The sequence below is a fragment of the Propithecus coquereli genome, unplaced genomic scaffold (genome assembly GCF_000956105.1).
Source record: "Propithecus coquereli isolate 6110/MARCELLA unplaced genomic scaffold, Pcoq_1.0 Scaffold1, whole genome shotgun sequence".
Classification (NCBI taxonomy): domain Eukaryota; kingdom Metazoa; phylum Chordata; class Mammalia; order Primates; family Indriidae; genus Propithecus; species Propithecus coquereli.
In genome coordinates, this window is record NW_012133857.1 from 1,669,577 (window position 1) to 1,688,230 (window position 18,654).

At 46.1% G+C, this 18,654-nt stretch overlaps 1 protein-coding gene across 3 annotated transcripts in view; it reads left to right on the forward strand.

Moving 5' to 3' along the window:
• Positions 1-18,654, forward strand: part of ITGA9 (integrin, alpha 9) — a 333,283-nt gene that overhangs the window by 184,868 nt on the left and 129,761 nt on the right. For all 3 annotated transcript variants that reach the window (XM_012665738.1, XM_012665747.1, XM_012665756.1), the window contains exon 17: positions 3,154-3,230. In XM_012665738.1, coding sequence (XP_012521192.1) covers positions 3,154-3,230 — 77 coding nt within the window. The remainder of the gene's footprint in view (positions 1-3,153; positions 3,231-18,654) is intronic.

Consider the following 18,654-nt stretch of genomic DNA (forward strand, 5'->3'; position numbering starts at 1 on the left):
TTGTTTTTGCTGTATTTGTTTTTGGGGTCTTACTCATAAAATCTTTGCCTAGACCAATGTCTATAAGAGTTTTTCCTATGTTTTCTTCTAGAATTTTTATGATTTCAGGTCTTACATTTAAGTCTTTAATCCATCTTGAATTAATTTTTATATGTGGTGAGAGATAGGGATCCAGTTTCATTTCTGCATTTGGCTATCCAGTTTTCTCAGCACCATTTATTGAACAGGGCATCCTTTCCCCAGTGTATGTTTTTGTCTGTTTTGTCAAAAATCATTTGGTCATAGCTAACTGGTTTTATTTCTGGGTTCTTTATGCTGTTCCATTGGTCTGTGTGTCTACCTTTATACCAGTACCATGCTGTTTTGGTTACTATTGCCCTGTACTATAATTTGAAGTCAGGTAATGTGATGCCTCCAGATTTGTTCTTTTTGCTTAGGATGACTTTGGCTATCCAGGGTCTTTTTGATTCCATATGAAGTTTAGAATTAAGTTTTCTGGATCAGTGAAAACTGATGTTGGAATTTTGATGAGAATTACGTTATCTTTTCATGATAGTTTGTGCTTAATTTTAGTTGGTCAGTGTAAGCACTCATATAATCTGTGTGTATATACACACACCATACACACACACACACACACACACACCTCTGTGTGTGTATATATAGGGCACACTCAGTGCTTGCCTTTGTTGGATGGAAATTCAGCAGCATTAGAGGATTTAACAGCTTGAGAAGGCAGTTTCAGGGACAAGAAATAAATAGAGTTCAAGAGAAAGTCAGAACAAGGAAAATGAGCATTTACAAAGCAACCAGTTCCTCATTGGGAGGCTTTACATCTCACACGGCTGGGGGACAATTGCTTTCATGGGGGTGGGGAGGCACAGCTTTGGCATTGATGAATAGTGTGCTAGTGCTCTCCATTTGAGTGGTCACCCCAGCTCTCAGGGCACCATGTGGTCTTTCAGTGTTGACAGAACAGCAACTACATGCCAGACCTTGAGGGCAGGCATGGAGATCAACTAGAGCAATGCTGCTCCCCATCCTCTTGGAGCATAATTTTAGCAGAGGAGACTAACATTGGACATGTAATGATAAAATAGATTAGTTATGATTGAGATGAACAATCTCAAAGTACACAGAAATGTAAAAACTGACCACAGGGGCCTGAGCTTGTGAGGCACTCAGGGATGCAGTCTTGATTTGCTTGTTGAAGGATGAGAGGACATGTAGTGGGTAAGGCAGGAGGAGGAATTTTGGGATCAGCTTGTGGGATGCCCTGGTGTGAGAAGTTGTAAGGCCAGTCCGAGGACTGGCTGGCATGAGAGAGCGAGCGCAGCAGAGGTGAGGAGGGCAGGGGCCAGATCTCACAGCCTGCGTGTTGCCGGATGGATTTGTCACATCCCGTCCTTCAGTTCTCACTGCTTCCCACCCCCTTGCCACCCTTGCATCCCATGTGATGTCATGATGTCAGACTCTCTCTCTCGCCTGTGAGATGGGAAAAACACGTGTGAGCAGGGGACTGCACCCCACGGGCCGATCTGGGGTTTGCGGGGCCTGAAGCTTATAGAGTTTGGGGGAGGGGAGTCTTGAAGAAAAAAATGTGAAAATCTAAACACAAAGTTAGGTGCAAGGCCTTGGGAAGGGCTGTGTCAGTGAGGGACTTCCCAGCCCAGGTTTCGTTAGCTCGGTGGGGAGCAATCTTTGCGGCTTTCCCTCTGTTCTTAAAGCTCATGAAACCCTCCTGTCATCTTGCCTGAGATGTTCATGCAGTGCTGCCACCCACTTCCTCCTCTTTTCTCCGTGGTTGAGATAGCTAGTAAATAACAAATGTCTTCTATTGAGATCTCCTGGAAATTTGGCTCTCTCCTTGACCCCAGTAGTTTCCAAAAGAATATGGGAATTTCCTCTTTTTGCCCAAGACTTCCATGATACTTTCCCCTGTAATCAAAGAAGGGAATGTTGGCTGGGACACTTTATTCTTTTGGAAATGTGGCACAGGAATGTGAATTTCCACAGGCAAAATTACTCTGTCTCGTTGAGTCTAGACTGTCCATTGGCCAGCAAGTTTTCTGGAGCCCACGCTGGTGCTCTGAGATGCCGCCTGAACTTATTCTGTGGGAGTGGAACAAATCACCTGGAACTATGTTTTGTGGGAGGGAGGAAACTCACAAACATGAGCAATGACAATGAAGAAGTTTAATAATAAATAAATTATAACTAAAAAACGGCAACAGCCTCTTCTCTCCAAATCCCGCCGAAATGATCAAAGGCATCTAATGTTCGTGAAAAGCGTCCATCCTCTGGAACTCAGGGAGGCTGCTGACATAGATCAGAAATGTCAGAGAGGTTGAGACCAGATTGAGGGGAAGACTAATAAGCCCTCCACATAGCGTCAAGAGAAAGAAACTCTAATGCCTCGCAAAATAGTGCTCCTGATATCCTGACCAACCTCCACAGATAGGCCCAACCTCAGGCATATCTGGCAAGATCTCTGGAAATACGTTGGTTTTTGCACACCAAGTATCAGGCCCAGCACTGGGTGGGACTTTGACCTTTGAGCCCCCATCTTGGTTAGAGAAAGGTACATGTCCCTGTTAACTGCTGGCTGCCCCACCAAGAAACTGAAAGAATCCCTTCTGCTCTGTTGTGGTTCCCTCAGTCTAATGGCCTAATTGCCTTTGACTTTTTTCCTTTGGGTCTAAAAATTCAGCACAGCCCCATTGCTGAGGCAGAAACTATCTCAAATATAAATTTTCCACCTACCCAAGAGAGCACATAGTGGGAAATGGCCAGACTAAAATCAAAGAATTCTTTACTCAGCTGGATTATTGTTCATGTAAGAGCATCTAAAAGATGGATAAGCAGACAGAAAGGACACCTACCATCTTCCCTTCTTGAAAAAACTACTTGAAAAAGCACTTCAATAGATCAGAAAGTCAATCATATAAGAAATGCACTCGTGAAATCAAGACCACTGTTGATGTGGGCTTCCTTGGAGCCTTAAGAAGGCCCCTCACCATGCTGGGGGCTGGCTTCTTGGAGGTGGGAGTAGAGGGTTTGAAGGGCTTAGAGGAAGAATGAAGGAAACTTGCTGTTATTTACTCATTTGCTGTTAAATCCCGTTTCACCCTTCCTGTCATGTCTCTCTTGCAGACTGTTTTTGAAAGGAATTGCCGTTCAGACGATTGTGCTGCTGACCTGCAGCTTCGCGGTAAACTGTTGCTCTCCAGGTATGTCGATGTTCCTGTCACGACATTGTGCTGAGAAACTCATTTTTCTTGACTCCAGGCCCAAAACCTGAATGTGCAGCTTTCCTCACTGAAGAGGGTAAACAGAGTTGGTGGATTGCAATGATATTTTGTGCTTTTTAAAAATGTGTATTATAAAATAATTTTAACAACAGCTGTTATTTTGGAGTGATAGTTTCGGTTTGGTTTTGCTTGCAACTCCTCGTATCTCACAATTTAACTTATATTTCTAATTTCTGTTGAGTATTTTTGTGAGGGGGCTGTTTTATGGTTATTTATTGTATTAAGTTGAATCATAATGAACTTGCCAATTTTTGACCTTTGGGACAATTTCGTATGATTCAACCTATTATTATATAAAGGTTCTTCTTACCCCACCGCCACTTAGTAATGGTGTCTGCTTTAACAACGAGCAGTGTTTCCGTGGCAAGGCAGGGTGACAGAGAGCAGCAGGCTGTCCTGATTCAAGTGAACAGTCTCTTTATTGTTTCGGGGTTTCCTTCTGCATTACACAAATCCCCCGAGGCTAAAGGTGAACTTTAGGGACCTTCTGTTTCCTCTTTGCCAACCTTTTATTTTAGATTTCTTTTAGGTTGGAGATGCTGGTCCTGTATCATTTAGCCACATACTAGAGAATGGTTTCCTTTTGAAACAATTTCTTCTGAAAGATTGTTTTAGCCTTGGGGCCAGAAACCCCTCTGTAAGATTTATTACCATATCTTAAAAACAGTCATCAGTTTCGATGATTATTTTCCAAAATGCCATAGTGTGTCCCTTACTCGTAAGTATGAGAGTTGAGTTTGGATGGAATGAAAGAAATATCCCATCATGAATCAGTGACTACACTGGGACATTTTTACTTATGATGATAAATTATCTTTTATTCATCAAAGGAAAGTAATACTAAGATTCCTTTTCTTCTATTTGAGTTTATTGGGGGAAAGTGATGTAATACCCACCCAGATACACACACACGCAGACACAAATAGTCCTCCAAACCACTTAAATATTAATTAGCATTACTTTTACTTGAGGCAAGAGTAGTAGATTAAAGTACCACATGTTTTGCCAAGCTTAGAAAATTACTTAAAACTCCTGGAGTGAATGTTGGAATTGCTTAACATTAGTAAGAAGGGCCTCCTGGGATTATTAGAGAAACCATTCTAAAAAAGATTCATAAAAATCAGCTCATGAATTTTCATTTTAAAAAGATCTTCCAAAAAAGAATTTTAGGGAAAAAGTAACAAGAAACAAAAATATATGGATTTGTTTTATCTTGAGGAAGACTGTAAATGCTGGAAATTTATTTTGGATCATAGAAAACTTCACGTGGTGGGAAAATGTTCACTTGCTCCACGGTTAAATACTAAGTTAGGAAAGTTGCAATGCTCACACTGCTTAATAGATGGTCAAATCCATCTCTATTGAATTGTCCTTTTTGTATATTAAGATGGAAATTTCAGGGCTCAGTAAAGCACCTTGTGGCTAAAGCTGCCTCTGCTGCCCCACCTGGCCTTTCAAGAGTGTGCTCAGAGCCAGTTATGCTCTGTGGGCCCACTAGTCAGTAATGCTAGAACAACTAGTATGGTGGCCAGGATCCAGACCCCATATGTGACAGCTACCTATTGCCACAAAAAATGCTACACAAGAGATCACCCCAAAACTCAGTGGTGTAAACCGTAATCATTTATTCGCGTGGATCTGCCAGTCAGCTGAGGGTTGGCTGATCCAGGCTGGATTCAGCTGGCTCTCGGCGACTTGTTCAGGCATCTGGGTTCATCAGAGGGTGGGTTCTAGGCTCGGTAATGCAGCTGAGCTCTACTCCATGTATCTTTCATTGTTCCCCTGGAACCAGTGGGCTAGCCTGGGCACATTCTTCTCATGGCATGGCAGAGGCACGAGAGGGCAACCAGAAATGTGCAGTGACTCTTAAAGCCTAGGCTCATAACTGGCGTGCTGTTATTCAGCCTTGTCCTGTTGGCCACAGCAAGTCACATGGCCAGACCCAAAGTCAAGGGAGGAAATATTCTCTGCCTTGTAGTGAGAGGACCTACAAAGTCACACAGCAAAGGGCATGAATATAGGGAGAGGTGAAGAACGGGGCCTGCGATGCAGTCCAGCACACCGCGTAAGGACAGTGCAGCCCTGTCTCTTACCCTGACACCATAGTTGTCAGGGCCATTTCAGCCTTTCTTGCAAGTCCATCTTCCTAGAACTCAGACATGAGATCTGGAGACTGGGTGAGGAGATGTTCTGAACCTCAGAAACAATGTCCTTGGACCAAAGCTCTGACCCTCTCCTTAGGATGAGTTATTTCCCAAAAGGACCCCTGATCTCTCAAAACAGCCTTTTGGCTGGCTCCTCTGTTAAAGAAACATTTGTTATACTCCTGGGTGGGCCCATAGCTATTCCCCAGGAGCCATCAGGGCAGTGTTAATTGATATTTGGATAAGTAGAGATACAAAACCAAGCCTGTGGGCCGGGCACGGTGGCTCACGCCTGTAATCCTAGCACTCTGGGAGGCCGAGGCGGGTGGATCATTTGAGCTCAGGGGTTCGAGACCAGCCTGAGCAAGAGCGAGACCCCTTTTCTACTAAAAGTAGAAAGAAATTAATTGGACAGCTAAAAATATATATAGAAAAAATTAGCCGGGCATGGTGGCACATGCCTGTAGTCCCAGCTACTCGGGAGGCTGAGGCAGGAGGATCGCTTGAGCCCAGGAGTTTGAGGTTGCTATGAGCTAGGCTGGTGCCATGGCACTCTAGCCCGGGCAACACAGTGAGACTCTGTCTCAAAAAAAAAAAAAAAAAAACCAAATCTGTGGTTTCAGTTGTATTGGATTCTCCAGACCTTCGAGTGTGCGCTCCTCAGAGCCAGGCACAACCTGGGGGAGGGCACAGTCAGTAAACTGCTAGTGGAACCAGGTTCTGAATTTGGTTGACAGAGGCTTAGTGGCTTGAATGGGTGGTGAGCTGCTTTGGTTGTCATTTAACTCTCTTTATTCATCATGGCCTGGGATAGGGTGTATATTCCTTTGTTGTTCGAGCGAGGCAAATACTAGGCAGCAGGCTGCAGAAGTGAGCGACACGTGGACCCTGCTCCTGGTGTGCCCGGCTAGGGTGGGAGAGGGGCAAGAGACTGGGTGACAGTGGCACCACCTGGTGAGTGCTAGGAGAGCGGTGGATGGATTATTACAGGACCATGGGACAGCTTCCAAGAGGTGGTATTAAAGGGAATGAAAGGGACTCAGGCATTCTGGGCAGAGGGAAAATATGAGCAGAGGTGTGGATAGCAGGACTCCATGAAGAACTGCAGGTGTCTGGAGTGAAAGAGGTGGTCAGGGGAACACAGAGAGAAACAGGGTTGTGACACACCTTCGTTTCGGAGCCCATGGGAGTACAGCCACGTTGTAGCATAAGTCATTTAACCTCCTGAGGCTGCAGCTGGGCACACTCAAGGAGCCGGGGGTGGGGGTGAGAGAGGAGGGGAAGAGGAGAGAATACTGAGAAGGGGTAGGTCATGTGCTTCTCTTTTCCACCCCATGAAACTGTGTTCCGGCTTGAGTTTTGAGCCTGCTCCTCTCTCTGTCCGCCTCAGTTTCTGCTTCCCTGACATAGGTCTGTGGGGCAGCTGCTGCGGGTCTCCGTGAGGGAGCACCCCACAGGGTTGAACTTACGAGAGATGTTGTGTTGATTTCCACCTTGGTGCCTCCCCAAGGGCTTCCCAGGGGCAATTTGGGCACAGTTTTCTGTGCTGTCCTTAGACTGTAGCTCTCATGTTAGCTGTGACCTCACTGTATGAAAGTTGAAGCAAAGGCGTCACAGAGAAAGATTCCTTTCATGATGCGTAGACAGTTGGTACAAGGTGTTGTGCCTGGAGGCAGCTGAATACCCACTGGACTGAGGAGCTTTTGTGTTAAGAAAACAGAGAGAAAGACATCTGGGAGTGATTGGGTCACTCGGAGTGGCCAGGGATCAAGCCAGGAAATGCTATCTGTGCCCAAGACTCATGGATATTTTTATTTTTCTCTCCAGAGAGCATGAATTCTGGCAGGTCTGTGATCTCTTAAAATAATCAACTCTTCAATTAAAAGTCCATGATCTCTAATGGACTTAAGCCTAGTTCCAAAACATGACTTTGCCAAACATCCACGAATAGGGATGAAACTGGTCAGGAAGTTTCTATTGAACAGGACTGAAAATCCCATTTGTAAAATGATGCAACTGTGTTTTGTCTTTCTGAATACTCACAGAACCTATGAAAGCGTCACATGTGATTAAGATAAAGAAAAATAGACTATAGTAGTTGAGCTAAAAAAAAAAAATTTTTTTTTGATGCAGCCCATCGGATATCAGTGGAACATTTCAGTGCCTCCCAGCTAGCCAATTGCAATAAAAGAAAGAACTTTTAAGGGAGGTGAAAAGACAGCAGGATATTTGTGAAGTTACAGCCATCTAACAGCAACATCTAAGAGCTATGTCCTATGGTTGTAGCCTTGGTGATGCTGTTATCACAGGGATTGGGGGGTGTGTGAGATGCATTTCCTAAAACTGCGGGCTGGCTGAGACACAGGTAGCTCCATCCCTGAAGACCAGCCTTCTCGAGGACCCGCTCACCCAGAGAGCTATGTAGAGTTTGAAACAAATTGTTTTCCTTCTCAAAAGTGGCAAAGTGGTTGGAATCATCAATTGCATAGCATAGGGTAGAAGTAAAAGTTGTGTTGTTTTATGAAGGAGAAGAGACCCTTGTTTATGGAGCACCTACCAAGCATGAGGTATCCTACAGAGTACTCAGTGTGCATAAAAACACCGTAGTATCTCACCAGCCGCATAACCTTGGGCACGTTGCTTAACGTCTCTGTGCCTCTGTTTCCTCCTTTATAAAAAGGGGAAAATAACAGCAGCACCTTGCAAGGTTATTCTGAATACTAAATGAATTAATACATATTTAAGTGCTTCTGAAAGTGCTTGACATAAGCAGGTGCTCAGGAGATGAGAGCTAGCATATTGCGTTTAATCCTCTCAACCACACTGAGAAGTAAATATTATTACACTCTTTTCGGTGTGGACGGTACAGAGGCTTAGAGAGGCCAGGTTACTTGCTCAAGGGCTCAGACACTGAGGGAAAATGAAGCTGGGAATGGCTGATCCTACATCCTGCTCTCTTCGTGACACTGGCTTCAGGTGCTGCTGGCTCCAGGACCTTGGGGGAAAAGACCTTCTCTGTGTGAAAGCCCCAGTTCAGAGAGGAAGTGGGTGGGTAGAAAATCCGTTATCAAAGACGGCTTCCATCCTTCCCACCCAGCCTCCCCATGTGCTGTCTGACCCAGAGGCCCTGTCCAGTTGCTTTTCCCCCTGGAGATGCAAGCCACCTGTCCTGCCAGCTAAGACCCCCTGTGTGGAGTCAGCACATTCTTTATCTGCGTAGGTTAGATTTGCTCTACTTAGAGAGCCTCACATTTGACCATGAGCTCGTGGCTGGCACGGCAGCAGTTTCCTCAAATGTAACATCATCACTATTATTATTATTAATTTTATGAGGGAAGGTGACTGCGAGCTGATCAGAAACCCAGAAAATTTTGCCCCTTGCCAAAACATCAGCCATGTGATTTATTATTTTTTTTCTTCACTGTCTTCACCAGCTCTGAAAAAAAAAAATACAAAAGAAGTTTGTTGATTGGGAGCAGCTGGCTTTTGTGGTTGCTGTTTCTAGAATCTCTGGACACAGAAACGGTTTCCTCAATGGTTTATCCTTGAAAGAAAGGCAAAATGCTCCATCCAGTGGGTGGAACCTTTTGAATAAGAGTTGAAGGACTGTCCATCCTCATCCTCCTCTCTCAGAACAGGGGGACGTGGGTTCCCGGAGAGGGGGCAGCAGATGCCACGTCTCACATTTCAGGAGCCCATCAAGGATGATGGGTGTGTAGAGGGGCCTTTTGTGGGAGTTCCCTGGCAGAGGCTGGGATTTGAGGGAAGGTGATCACTGTAGGGCAAGCAGAGACATTGAAGGGCAAAATACCCTTCCCAAGTGCCCAGCTTCTGTTCACCTGACAAAAGGTGACACAGGGCTACTGTATTATTTGACAAATATTGATGGAGCACTTGCTGTTGGATATATATCTACCAGGCCTGGTGGAAATAAACAGGGACACTGATACATCATGATGCACTTGGTCTAGAAAGGGAGACACAAATGAAAACAAGTAATTACATTCACTATGATCATTATAAGGAAGGGAATATCAAGGAGTTCCCTGGAAGCACTCCACGTGGTCTGGGGTTCTTCTCCTAAAAGCAGACCCTGAAACAATGATTTTCACGCAAATAATTTATGTGAGAAGTGCAGGAAACAAAGAGTAAGGGAATATACCGGGAAGCCTACCAAAAAGGGTGCACCGTAACACCAGGGTTATCAATTACTTGTTGCTGTGTTACAAATCACCCCAGAACTTCATGCCTCAAAACAACTACCATTTGTGTAGCTCCTGATTCTGTGGGTTGGCTGTTGGGCTCGGCTCAGCTGTTTGGGTCTTCTGGTCGCAGCTGGGCTCCCTCATGTGTCTGCAGGCACCCTCAGGTAGGCTAGGAGCCTCTGTTCCTGAAAGTCGGCTTGTTGTTCGCTGAGGTTCCTCCACTCTCCTCCATGTGGGATCTCGCCCTCTTGCAGGCTAGCCCAGGAGTGTTCTTACAGTGTGGCAGGAAAGATAGCAGCAGTGCACAAGGCCTCTTGAGGCCCAGTTTCGGAACTGGTATGTTCTCACTTTTGCTGCATTCTTTTGGCCAAAGCAAAGTCACAGGATCAACCGGATTCAAGGGGTATGGAAATACACTTGCTTCCTGATGGGAGGGGCTGTGAAGTCACATGGGGAGGGGGTGAATGCAGAGGTGCTATCAGTCAGTACATCGTACCCAGCTACCCCTGGCGCTCCATCATGTGAGAGATGCACCTCTCAGAATGACTGAATCTGAGCAGTGAAGGAGCTGGGATGTTTGGGAAGTTGCTGAGATTCATTGGTTGAGGGCTACTCTGAGGTTGCCGTGGGGGCAGTTAATTCCTTTGTACTCTCAGCCTTGTCTAGTTATGGGAAAACGCCCTCAGGTACAAAGATGCAGACAGCAGCAAGAGCATTGGGAACAGTCTAAGGGGGCATGGCAGGGACATGTACCATGTCTCCTATACCTGCTTTCTCAATAAATTTCTCAGTTGATGAATTTATTCTGAATTTCCAGTAGGAGTGTCTTATCACCTTTTGACATGGAAGCTTCTTCCCATTAACGTCCTGGGAACACTTCCATTCCATGTTTTGCCAAACACCCAGCATTCTCCATTACTGTGGCAACTATTTTCTATTGCATTTGTCTGCATATTATTTCTTTTCTCCTTCTCTACCAAGCATAACAACGTATTGCACACACATAGAAGAGCGTTTGGCTTTAGAGCAAACCCAGGAACCAAGTATAGGGCCTGGAGCTTTGTTCCCATTTTCCTGAGGACAGCAGCAAAGGCAGATAAGGGATGTGTTACCAGCACATCCCAGACAGAGTGTAATACCCGAGCCCTGCACCGTCTTTGCAGTGACGTGGGCCGAGCCCTGCCACACAGCTGGAACTCTGTTTCTTAGGAGCTCTGGCTCTAGCGCAGCCCCCATAAGCACCGCCCATGACTCTGTGATGCCCCCTTAGTTGTCTTACAAAGTAACGCAGACTTGGCGCAGGGTAGAAACCAGCCCAGCACACAGATTCATCGAGGTCGGTGGGTTTTATGTATGTGCTTGGAGCCAGAGCATTTCTGGTGCAGAAAAGGAAGCTGATAGGCGGGGATATGAGACCCTTATCTGAGGTCAAAAAGAAAGCTAAACAGCAGAGGCAGGAAAAGCACCTGGTGGGAGGCTCCGGAGTCCAGTGTTCCAGCAAGTCGACCCATGGCCTTTGTCTTTAAATACCCTCGCAGCTTGGGGAACCTGGCCTATCTCTAGGTGGAAATGACCTTTGGAAATCCCTCCTATTGCAGGGAGGATCTGATTTGTGGTTTCCTGAGTGCGAGGCTGGGGACCGAGGGGCCACCACCTAAGGAACTGACCCTTTTCCTTTGTTGGGCAGACTAAGTGCTGAGGGGAGCTTTTCTGTGCCCACCACACATGAGCAGCAGAAATTTATCCCAACACATAGCGTGTTTCAGGGACAGCCCTCTCCCTGCTGAGCAGACACCGACAGAGATTTTCCAGCTTGGGCTTTCTGGGTGGTAAGAGGATGGGGAGCCCCAGAGGGGCAGTGGAGGCAGGACTGAGGCAGTAACCATGGCAACCGCAGAAGGGTCAGGCCATGCACTCACAGGGGCCTCCCTCCTGAGACACCCGGGGAGCCTGGGCCTGCCTCACAGGTGTGCCTAATAAAATTGTATTTGATGGTATTTTCCTTGGCTTTCAAATACAGCCAGCCATTGGAGGTTTTATCTTTCCAGCAGGGTCATAATGATATGGCTATTTTCCTTCTGACTGGACCCACAAAAAGGACCTATCAAGAGAATGTAGCCACCAGACCCCTCCCTGCTCTCAACTCCAGGGCAGATGGGGAGCCATGTGCTGTTTCTTTGCTGAGATTTTTGCAGTTTATTCTGTGTGGCTGTGTGTGTTGGTCTCTTGCCACTAATGCTCGACTCACCCATCCTGGAGCAGCCTTGTTACCTTGAGACAAGCCAAGTTCTGAAGTGGCGCACTTGTTTTGTTTTCTGAACTCAATCTTCCCGGCTTGTACTTTTCTTGTTGTCTTGCACACACTGTCTCATCAGCATCTCTCCCAAGTTTGTTCTGAGCCACCTGATAGAACCTCAGGCAAACAAGGTGGCTGCCCTGTGGCTCTCCACAGATGAAAGCCCCAGGGAGCTGTGGCTTTTGCTTTGTCCCCAGCGATTCCTGTCCTCTCCCCCAAGAGCCGAAGGCGAGACTCAGGTTTAGCATGAACTGCACATAAATCACAGTTCACTGCAATTGCAGTGTGAGAAAGGAACCACATAGAGAAATTCTAATTTTTTTTTTTTTTTTTTTTTTTGAGACAAAGTCTCACTATGTTGCCCGGGCTAGAGTGCCGTGGCGTCAGCCTAGCTCACAGCAACCTCAAACTCCTGGGCTCAAGCGATCCTCCTGCCTCAGCCTTCCGAGTAGCTGGGACTACAGGCATGTGTCACCATACCCGGCTAGTTTTTTTTTTTTCTATATATTTTTAGTTGTCCAATTAATTTCTTTCTAATTTTAGTAGAGACGGGGTCTCGCTCTTGCTCAGGCTGGTTTCGAACTCCTGAGCTCAAACAATCCGCCCGCCTCGGCATCCCAGAGAGCTAGGATTATAGGCGTGAGCCACCGCGTCCGGCCAGAAATTCTAGATTTTATGAGCCTGCTTCCCTGACTCCCTTCCAGGTGATCTTGACCCAAAAATGACGGGGCTGGGTGGATGCTGCTGGTGCCACACCCGGATCCCTTACTGGGCAGGTGCAGCACTCCCAGCTGCTGTGCTGCCTGCTAACTGCTCACAGCTGCCCCTCCTCTGGTCTGGACAGTCACCCTCACCTTGCCTGGGAGGCTACACCCACCCTCGAGCAGCTCTCAGCCAGTGGATCACTGATTTGGGGTGCAAAAGGCCAGCCCTTTATCCCAAGTGTGCATTATCTTCCTGGGCCGGTTTACACTCCAGAGCTCCCCATGGTGTCTGGATGAGGCCGGACCCCACCTGCGACCACAGCCTTGCTCAGCTCCTGCACTTGCCCCAGCCCAGTTCCCTGGCTCCCCAACAAACTACCGCATCCCTGTCACACACTCTGGCTTCCAGGGCAGGGAGCCTGTCCTGAGATGCTGGGGAACTCACGTCTCATTTGTGTGTTCTTAGATCTCCTGGTCAGGCTAGGGCTCTGAGTTTCATAAAGAAATAAAATCCAATGTGTATTTATTAGATACTAGTGGGAGAAAAAAAAAAAAACAGTTGCTGATGGGCTTTTTATTTGCCCTCTTAGAATTGCAGGGGTTTTGTTATTTTTATTTTTAAAAACCAGGCCTGTGGAGTGATGTGTGGGAAGCCCCTTCAGACTGATCCAGGGAACTTTGTTTTTAAAGAGGACTTTCCAGATTCAAGGGAAGGGAGTAGACAGAATCTTTTTATTATAATATCCAGAACTGGGACTTCATTATTAGGCCATTGTCATTTTTTTTTTAATGTAGCACCAAACTTGGAGGCCACTGGAGGAAGTATTTCCCTGACTCTGTGGCTCCCAGCGTCTGTGATAACACCGATTGTGACGTAAACATCCACTCCTTGTTCTTGGCACGTTGAAGACACAGGCAGCTGCCCATCAGAACTTTGATGAGTTTGAGGAAAGCAGTGCTTCAGGCCCAGTGCAGAGAGCGTTGCCCTTGCGGTGAGCGTGGGCAGCCCAGCTGTGGACAAGCAGGCACGTCTGTGGGTTTGCAATGCTGCATCAGGGTTGCGTGTTCTTGTTTCACCTTCGGGGGCTCCCAGAGACCCAGAGAACCCAGGTGGGAAGAGCTGCTCTCCCCTCTCCCCTGTGGCTGCCTCACCTCCCAGAAAAGAGGATTCAAAATCCAGGGATGCTTGTAGTTTCAATATATTTCATTGCCTGTGACCACTTATGTCCCTTGTTTGGTTCTTGAGCTAGAAGCAGAGAGAAGTTGTGGCTGTGACAGAGTTCTTTGTGCAGGGACCATGGTGGCCCTGTCTACATCGGTTTTCTTGTATCGTCTGACCTGCCAGCTTAAATGAAAATGCAGATCAGCTTCCTATATCTTTGGGTGTGCAGAGGCCGAGCTTAATGGGCAGCGTATGTGTGGCAGAGGGTAGCAGTGTGTGCCCTCGCTTGCTGGGTCAAGTTGTACATCACTGCACACCAGCCCTGTCTTAGGACATCAGACCTCTGAGCAGCCCACAGATCTTGGGATTTCCTCTGTTCCCCAAAGTAGTCTTTGTCCTTAATCCAGTTGTTACGGTGAGTGAACCTGATTTGTTCCAGATGTCCTAAGATTTAGTGATTCCGGAAACTACGCCTAACGTAAAGGCTGATGAGGATTTGAATTCCTCTGTTAGCTGGGAGCCAGCAGTTCTTTTCACAGTTAAACAGATGGGGCAGGAAGAGGGAGCCCGAGCTGCCTGGAGGGACAGGGAGGGGCCCCCTGGCTTGCTCCTCTTGCCTTGTTGCAAAGAGGATGGCCTTTGAAGCAAACACTGATTGCACCACCATGTGAGTTATTAAATAAGCCAGAGATGGGGTCAGAGTCAGCAGAGCAGAGACATAGGCATACTTTTTTTTTTTTTTTTTAAGTACCACATATTTACCTTAATTATCTGAATGTTGTTGCTAGGGAAACCACTATTTTGGCTTAGATCAACTTAGTAAATGCTTTTCTCTTTCACTTTATGAGCATAAAACTGGCCCAGGTGGGTACATATGAGGGAAGTAGAGGTATTTCTGGCTTTCGTATGAGTGGGTTTTCAAACCAGAAATTCAGTCCCAGGAATCATTTCCCTGACCCACTGTAAATTTTAATTGAGGTGCCTTACAGAGTTGCTGCATGATCTCTACCTGGAGTTAATAACCATGTGGGTCTGTTTTGCATGATTAGAAGGAATTTATAAAGCACAGTGAGATGTGAAACACATCTCAAACTATATAGCATAATAACCCACTGCTGGAGAAAGTTAAAACATGCATACATACGTATAGCATATTCTCTTTAGCGATAGTATTATTGGTTTATGCAGTATTTGAGGGTATAAACAATATGAATATGAAAACTATTTAAAGTAATGGATTTAAAACAAAAGCAGAAATTAATTAATGTAATCTGTTGCTGTTCAGACTTTTTTCAAGTCCATTTGAAAGCAGACAGATGTCCAGACAGGTACTGGTAGGAGTCTGGGATAAGCCATGGAAGGCTGTTAACCCGGGGATTCAGCCAAACCGGCCAGGCTATGGGGCTGTGTGTCCAGGGAAACCAGAAACGGGGCGGCTGCGGGAGAAGCCCAGTGGTGCTGAGGCAGGGCGGCATGGGCACATCTGAGAAGCAGGCTGGTATCAGACATGGCATGAAGCTGTGGACAAAGGGAAGCATGTCATAGGATGTGAAACGAGACAATCTTGAGTTAGTTGGATGAGGAGCATCAAATGGGTTAGAGCAGGTGGTTCAGGCTATAAACCTCAGGAGGTTGCATGTGTTTCTCTGAGGCCAGCTGCAGGATAACCACAGGACAAGACTAGTAGTTGGGCAGAAATAACAATTTCCATCATTCTAGAGTATATTAAAATATAAAATAAGATTAGACTTGATTTCTCTAATATATTTAGAATTGTACATTTTTGGTACAATATGTTTTTTCATATTTCTTGGAAATTTTTTTTAATAACAGAAAATAGAAGTGATGGCTTTTTTGGTGTTCTTGGTTAGTAAAATAAATCCCTAAGTATTTGTTACAATAGCTAGAACCTTCTAAATCAGGAAATTTTAATGACTTTTACAACAGCAAAAATTGATATTTGGATTCTAAATAATTTGACGTTTGAATGACAGCTGTAGAAGTCCAAAGTAGCAACCAGTCACTAACCGAAATGGGACAGAGATACAAAAACAGGTTCCCATCCCCGCAGGAAAGACAAATTTCAGAGTTTACACTTAACCATTCATGAGGACTGCTGATGGTAGTCTCTTGCTATATGTCGAGCTTTCCTTGTCCAGAGTTCTTTCACACGAAAATGACTATAAAAAGATGGAGAAGAACACACTTTTTCAACTTATTACAAGCTGAGAGCAGTGGACTGAGAATCTGAAAACATGGTGCATCAATCCCTTCCCTACCTTCCCCCTGCTGGGCTCGCAGGGGGCCGACTGCAGAAAACTACACTCCCAGACACCCTTGCCAGCAGGCTTCATGTCAAGTTCAACCAGTGGGTGCACTGGTGTGAGATCGGTGGGAGGGAGGAAGAGAAAAATCAGGATTTTTCTCCCTAACCACACTCACTTCTGGCGGCATCTTGGACAATGGCTGCTTCTCCATGGCCTCAGCTCCCCCTTGGCAGCCCCAGCCCTGGTCACGCCATGTCCCCGCTCTGCCCCTCCGGCTCTGTGATGACAGTTGCTTCTAATCTCTGGTTTTCCTTGTCTCCCCTTGTTTGCTCTTTTGGTTCTTCTTATACTCATTGTATCTAATTCCCCTTTTAATCCCTTCTAGTGAACTACCTGGCATGGGTTTGCTTTCCTATCTGGACCTTGACTGATGCACAGTGGGTTTGAATCCTGGTACCATCGCTAGTTACACGGATACTATCACTAGTTACACTGGTACTACCACTAGTTACCCTGGTACTGCCACTAGTTACACTGGTACTATGGCTAGTTACCAAATAAGTTGACAGCTGCTTAACTTGTTTAGTTCTCAATGTCTTTGTCTGCAAAATGGGGAGGAAGTTGGTCTATAATCAATTCTGAGGATCCTTTTAGCTTTGAAAGTGCATGAATCTCTAAACCTTGATTTCATAATACATGTTCATAAACATGGGTATATTTTTCTACCTCCATTTCAGAGACAGCTTTCATTATTACTTCCCAGGACATGACCTTAGCTTTCTATAATACTCTGTGTGTACAGAATTTGATGAGCACATTTACCCTGGCACCTCACCACTAAAGGTTGGTGTTGGCAGCTTTACTCTTTGGAGACATAGAAATGTGGTTTTGAGGATGAGTTTTTACATTGTTTGGCATAGATCACTAATTTTCTATAAAGCAGAGTTGCCTGTGTCACAGAGGAGAGGCCCCTAGTCTGGCCCTTTGAGTGGAAATGCTTTCGTAACCAATCCAGGTGGCTTTGAAATAACTCGCAGATGCATCCATAGGCTTGACTGTAAAAGCTCTCCACCCATAGAGGTGAACGGAGGCTGAGGAATACACACATTCTGGGACAAAATAGCATGGACACTATTGTGCCTCGGAGGTGTCTGCAGCTGCCTTCCTAGGTTGGGAAGCTGAAAACAGTCTCTTACATGAGTGCGTGCCCTGCAGAGATAGACTCAGGAATTTGTGCTTGCCTCCATCTATATCTTCTCAAACTGGTCCCAAGTCAGTCTATCCAAGGCGAATTGCCCTGGGGAATCTCGGAAATACATACCCTCAGATTCAGCAGGGGTAGTATCCTGTCTCTTCTTGTAAGGTATACCAGTTTATGGCAGGGGGATATTCAAGATAGTTAACCTGCAGAGCATGGGCATACCTACCTTTAAGAACAGTTGCCTGCCATAGACAACTGGAACAGCTCCCCTGGTGCAACCCACTGATCAGGGGTGTGGTTGGTCACCTACACCTGTATCTGGTGGGACTGTGAGGCCTGAGTGGATTAGAGCCATCAGTAGAACTTGAGACTATGGCACCTGGGATATATCCTTGTGGCAGCTGCTCAAAAAGGAGAGTGAACAGGATGTGGATCGCAAGGGTAGGTTGGGGTTTCTCCAGAGTCTTGGGCCCCTTCCAGAAGGAGTATGGGCCCCTGTTATTCAGAGGTAACAGGATTAACTGATCTGGTTGCCTGCCCATGACAGACCTCACTTGCTGGACCATTTTTCCAGTCAGAAAGCTGGCATAAGACCTAGTGGCAGGAGCGACGAGTGCTGTCTGCATCCCTTTTATGTTTATTTTAGGTGCTGACCTGGTGCCCCAAACCAGTAACTGCATCTCATTGCCTACTCTGCTCACCAGATAGCTTGCCAGAGGTACTGAGAGCAGATGCTCCCCACCGCCCCCACACTGCAATAGCCCTCAACCGATGACTGACTAGAGCGAGCACAGAAATATTTTCTCACCCCACCGAGGGGGTAACTCTATTCTGCTCGTGTTCTGCACATTTTCCCAGAGGTCCTCAGTGAGATTAAGTTCCAGGTGTCCAGAGAGGTGACTGGCTTGATGTCACAGCCTTCATTGGTTGCCTGTTCTTCTGTGTGTCACTCCACCCCTTTCCTGCTGGTGTTTTATGGGACTAACTCCCAAATAAACGACTTGCTTTCAGACCTGTCTCAGGGTCTGCTTCTGGGGCAGCCCACACCAAGGCATTCGGGTTCCCTGGATCTGTATGGCTTCCTTTCTTTTTCCTGTCACGTCACCTGTAATGAACGAGGTTCATTTGCACAATGCACAATTTGGGACATCAGATTCTGGTGAAATTCAAAATTACTTAGTGGGGAAGAAAAGCACACGTGGTATGCCTCTTGTGGCATTTCATAATATTCACTAGAGCGTTTTACAAGCAAGGGAGTTTTGAGGAGCTAAATATTATCAATTAGATTTTTTTAAACTGCCTAATTTTATTTTGACCCGAATTTATTTTCCCTGGACCTCTGCTTCACAAGTAATATTAGTAAC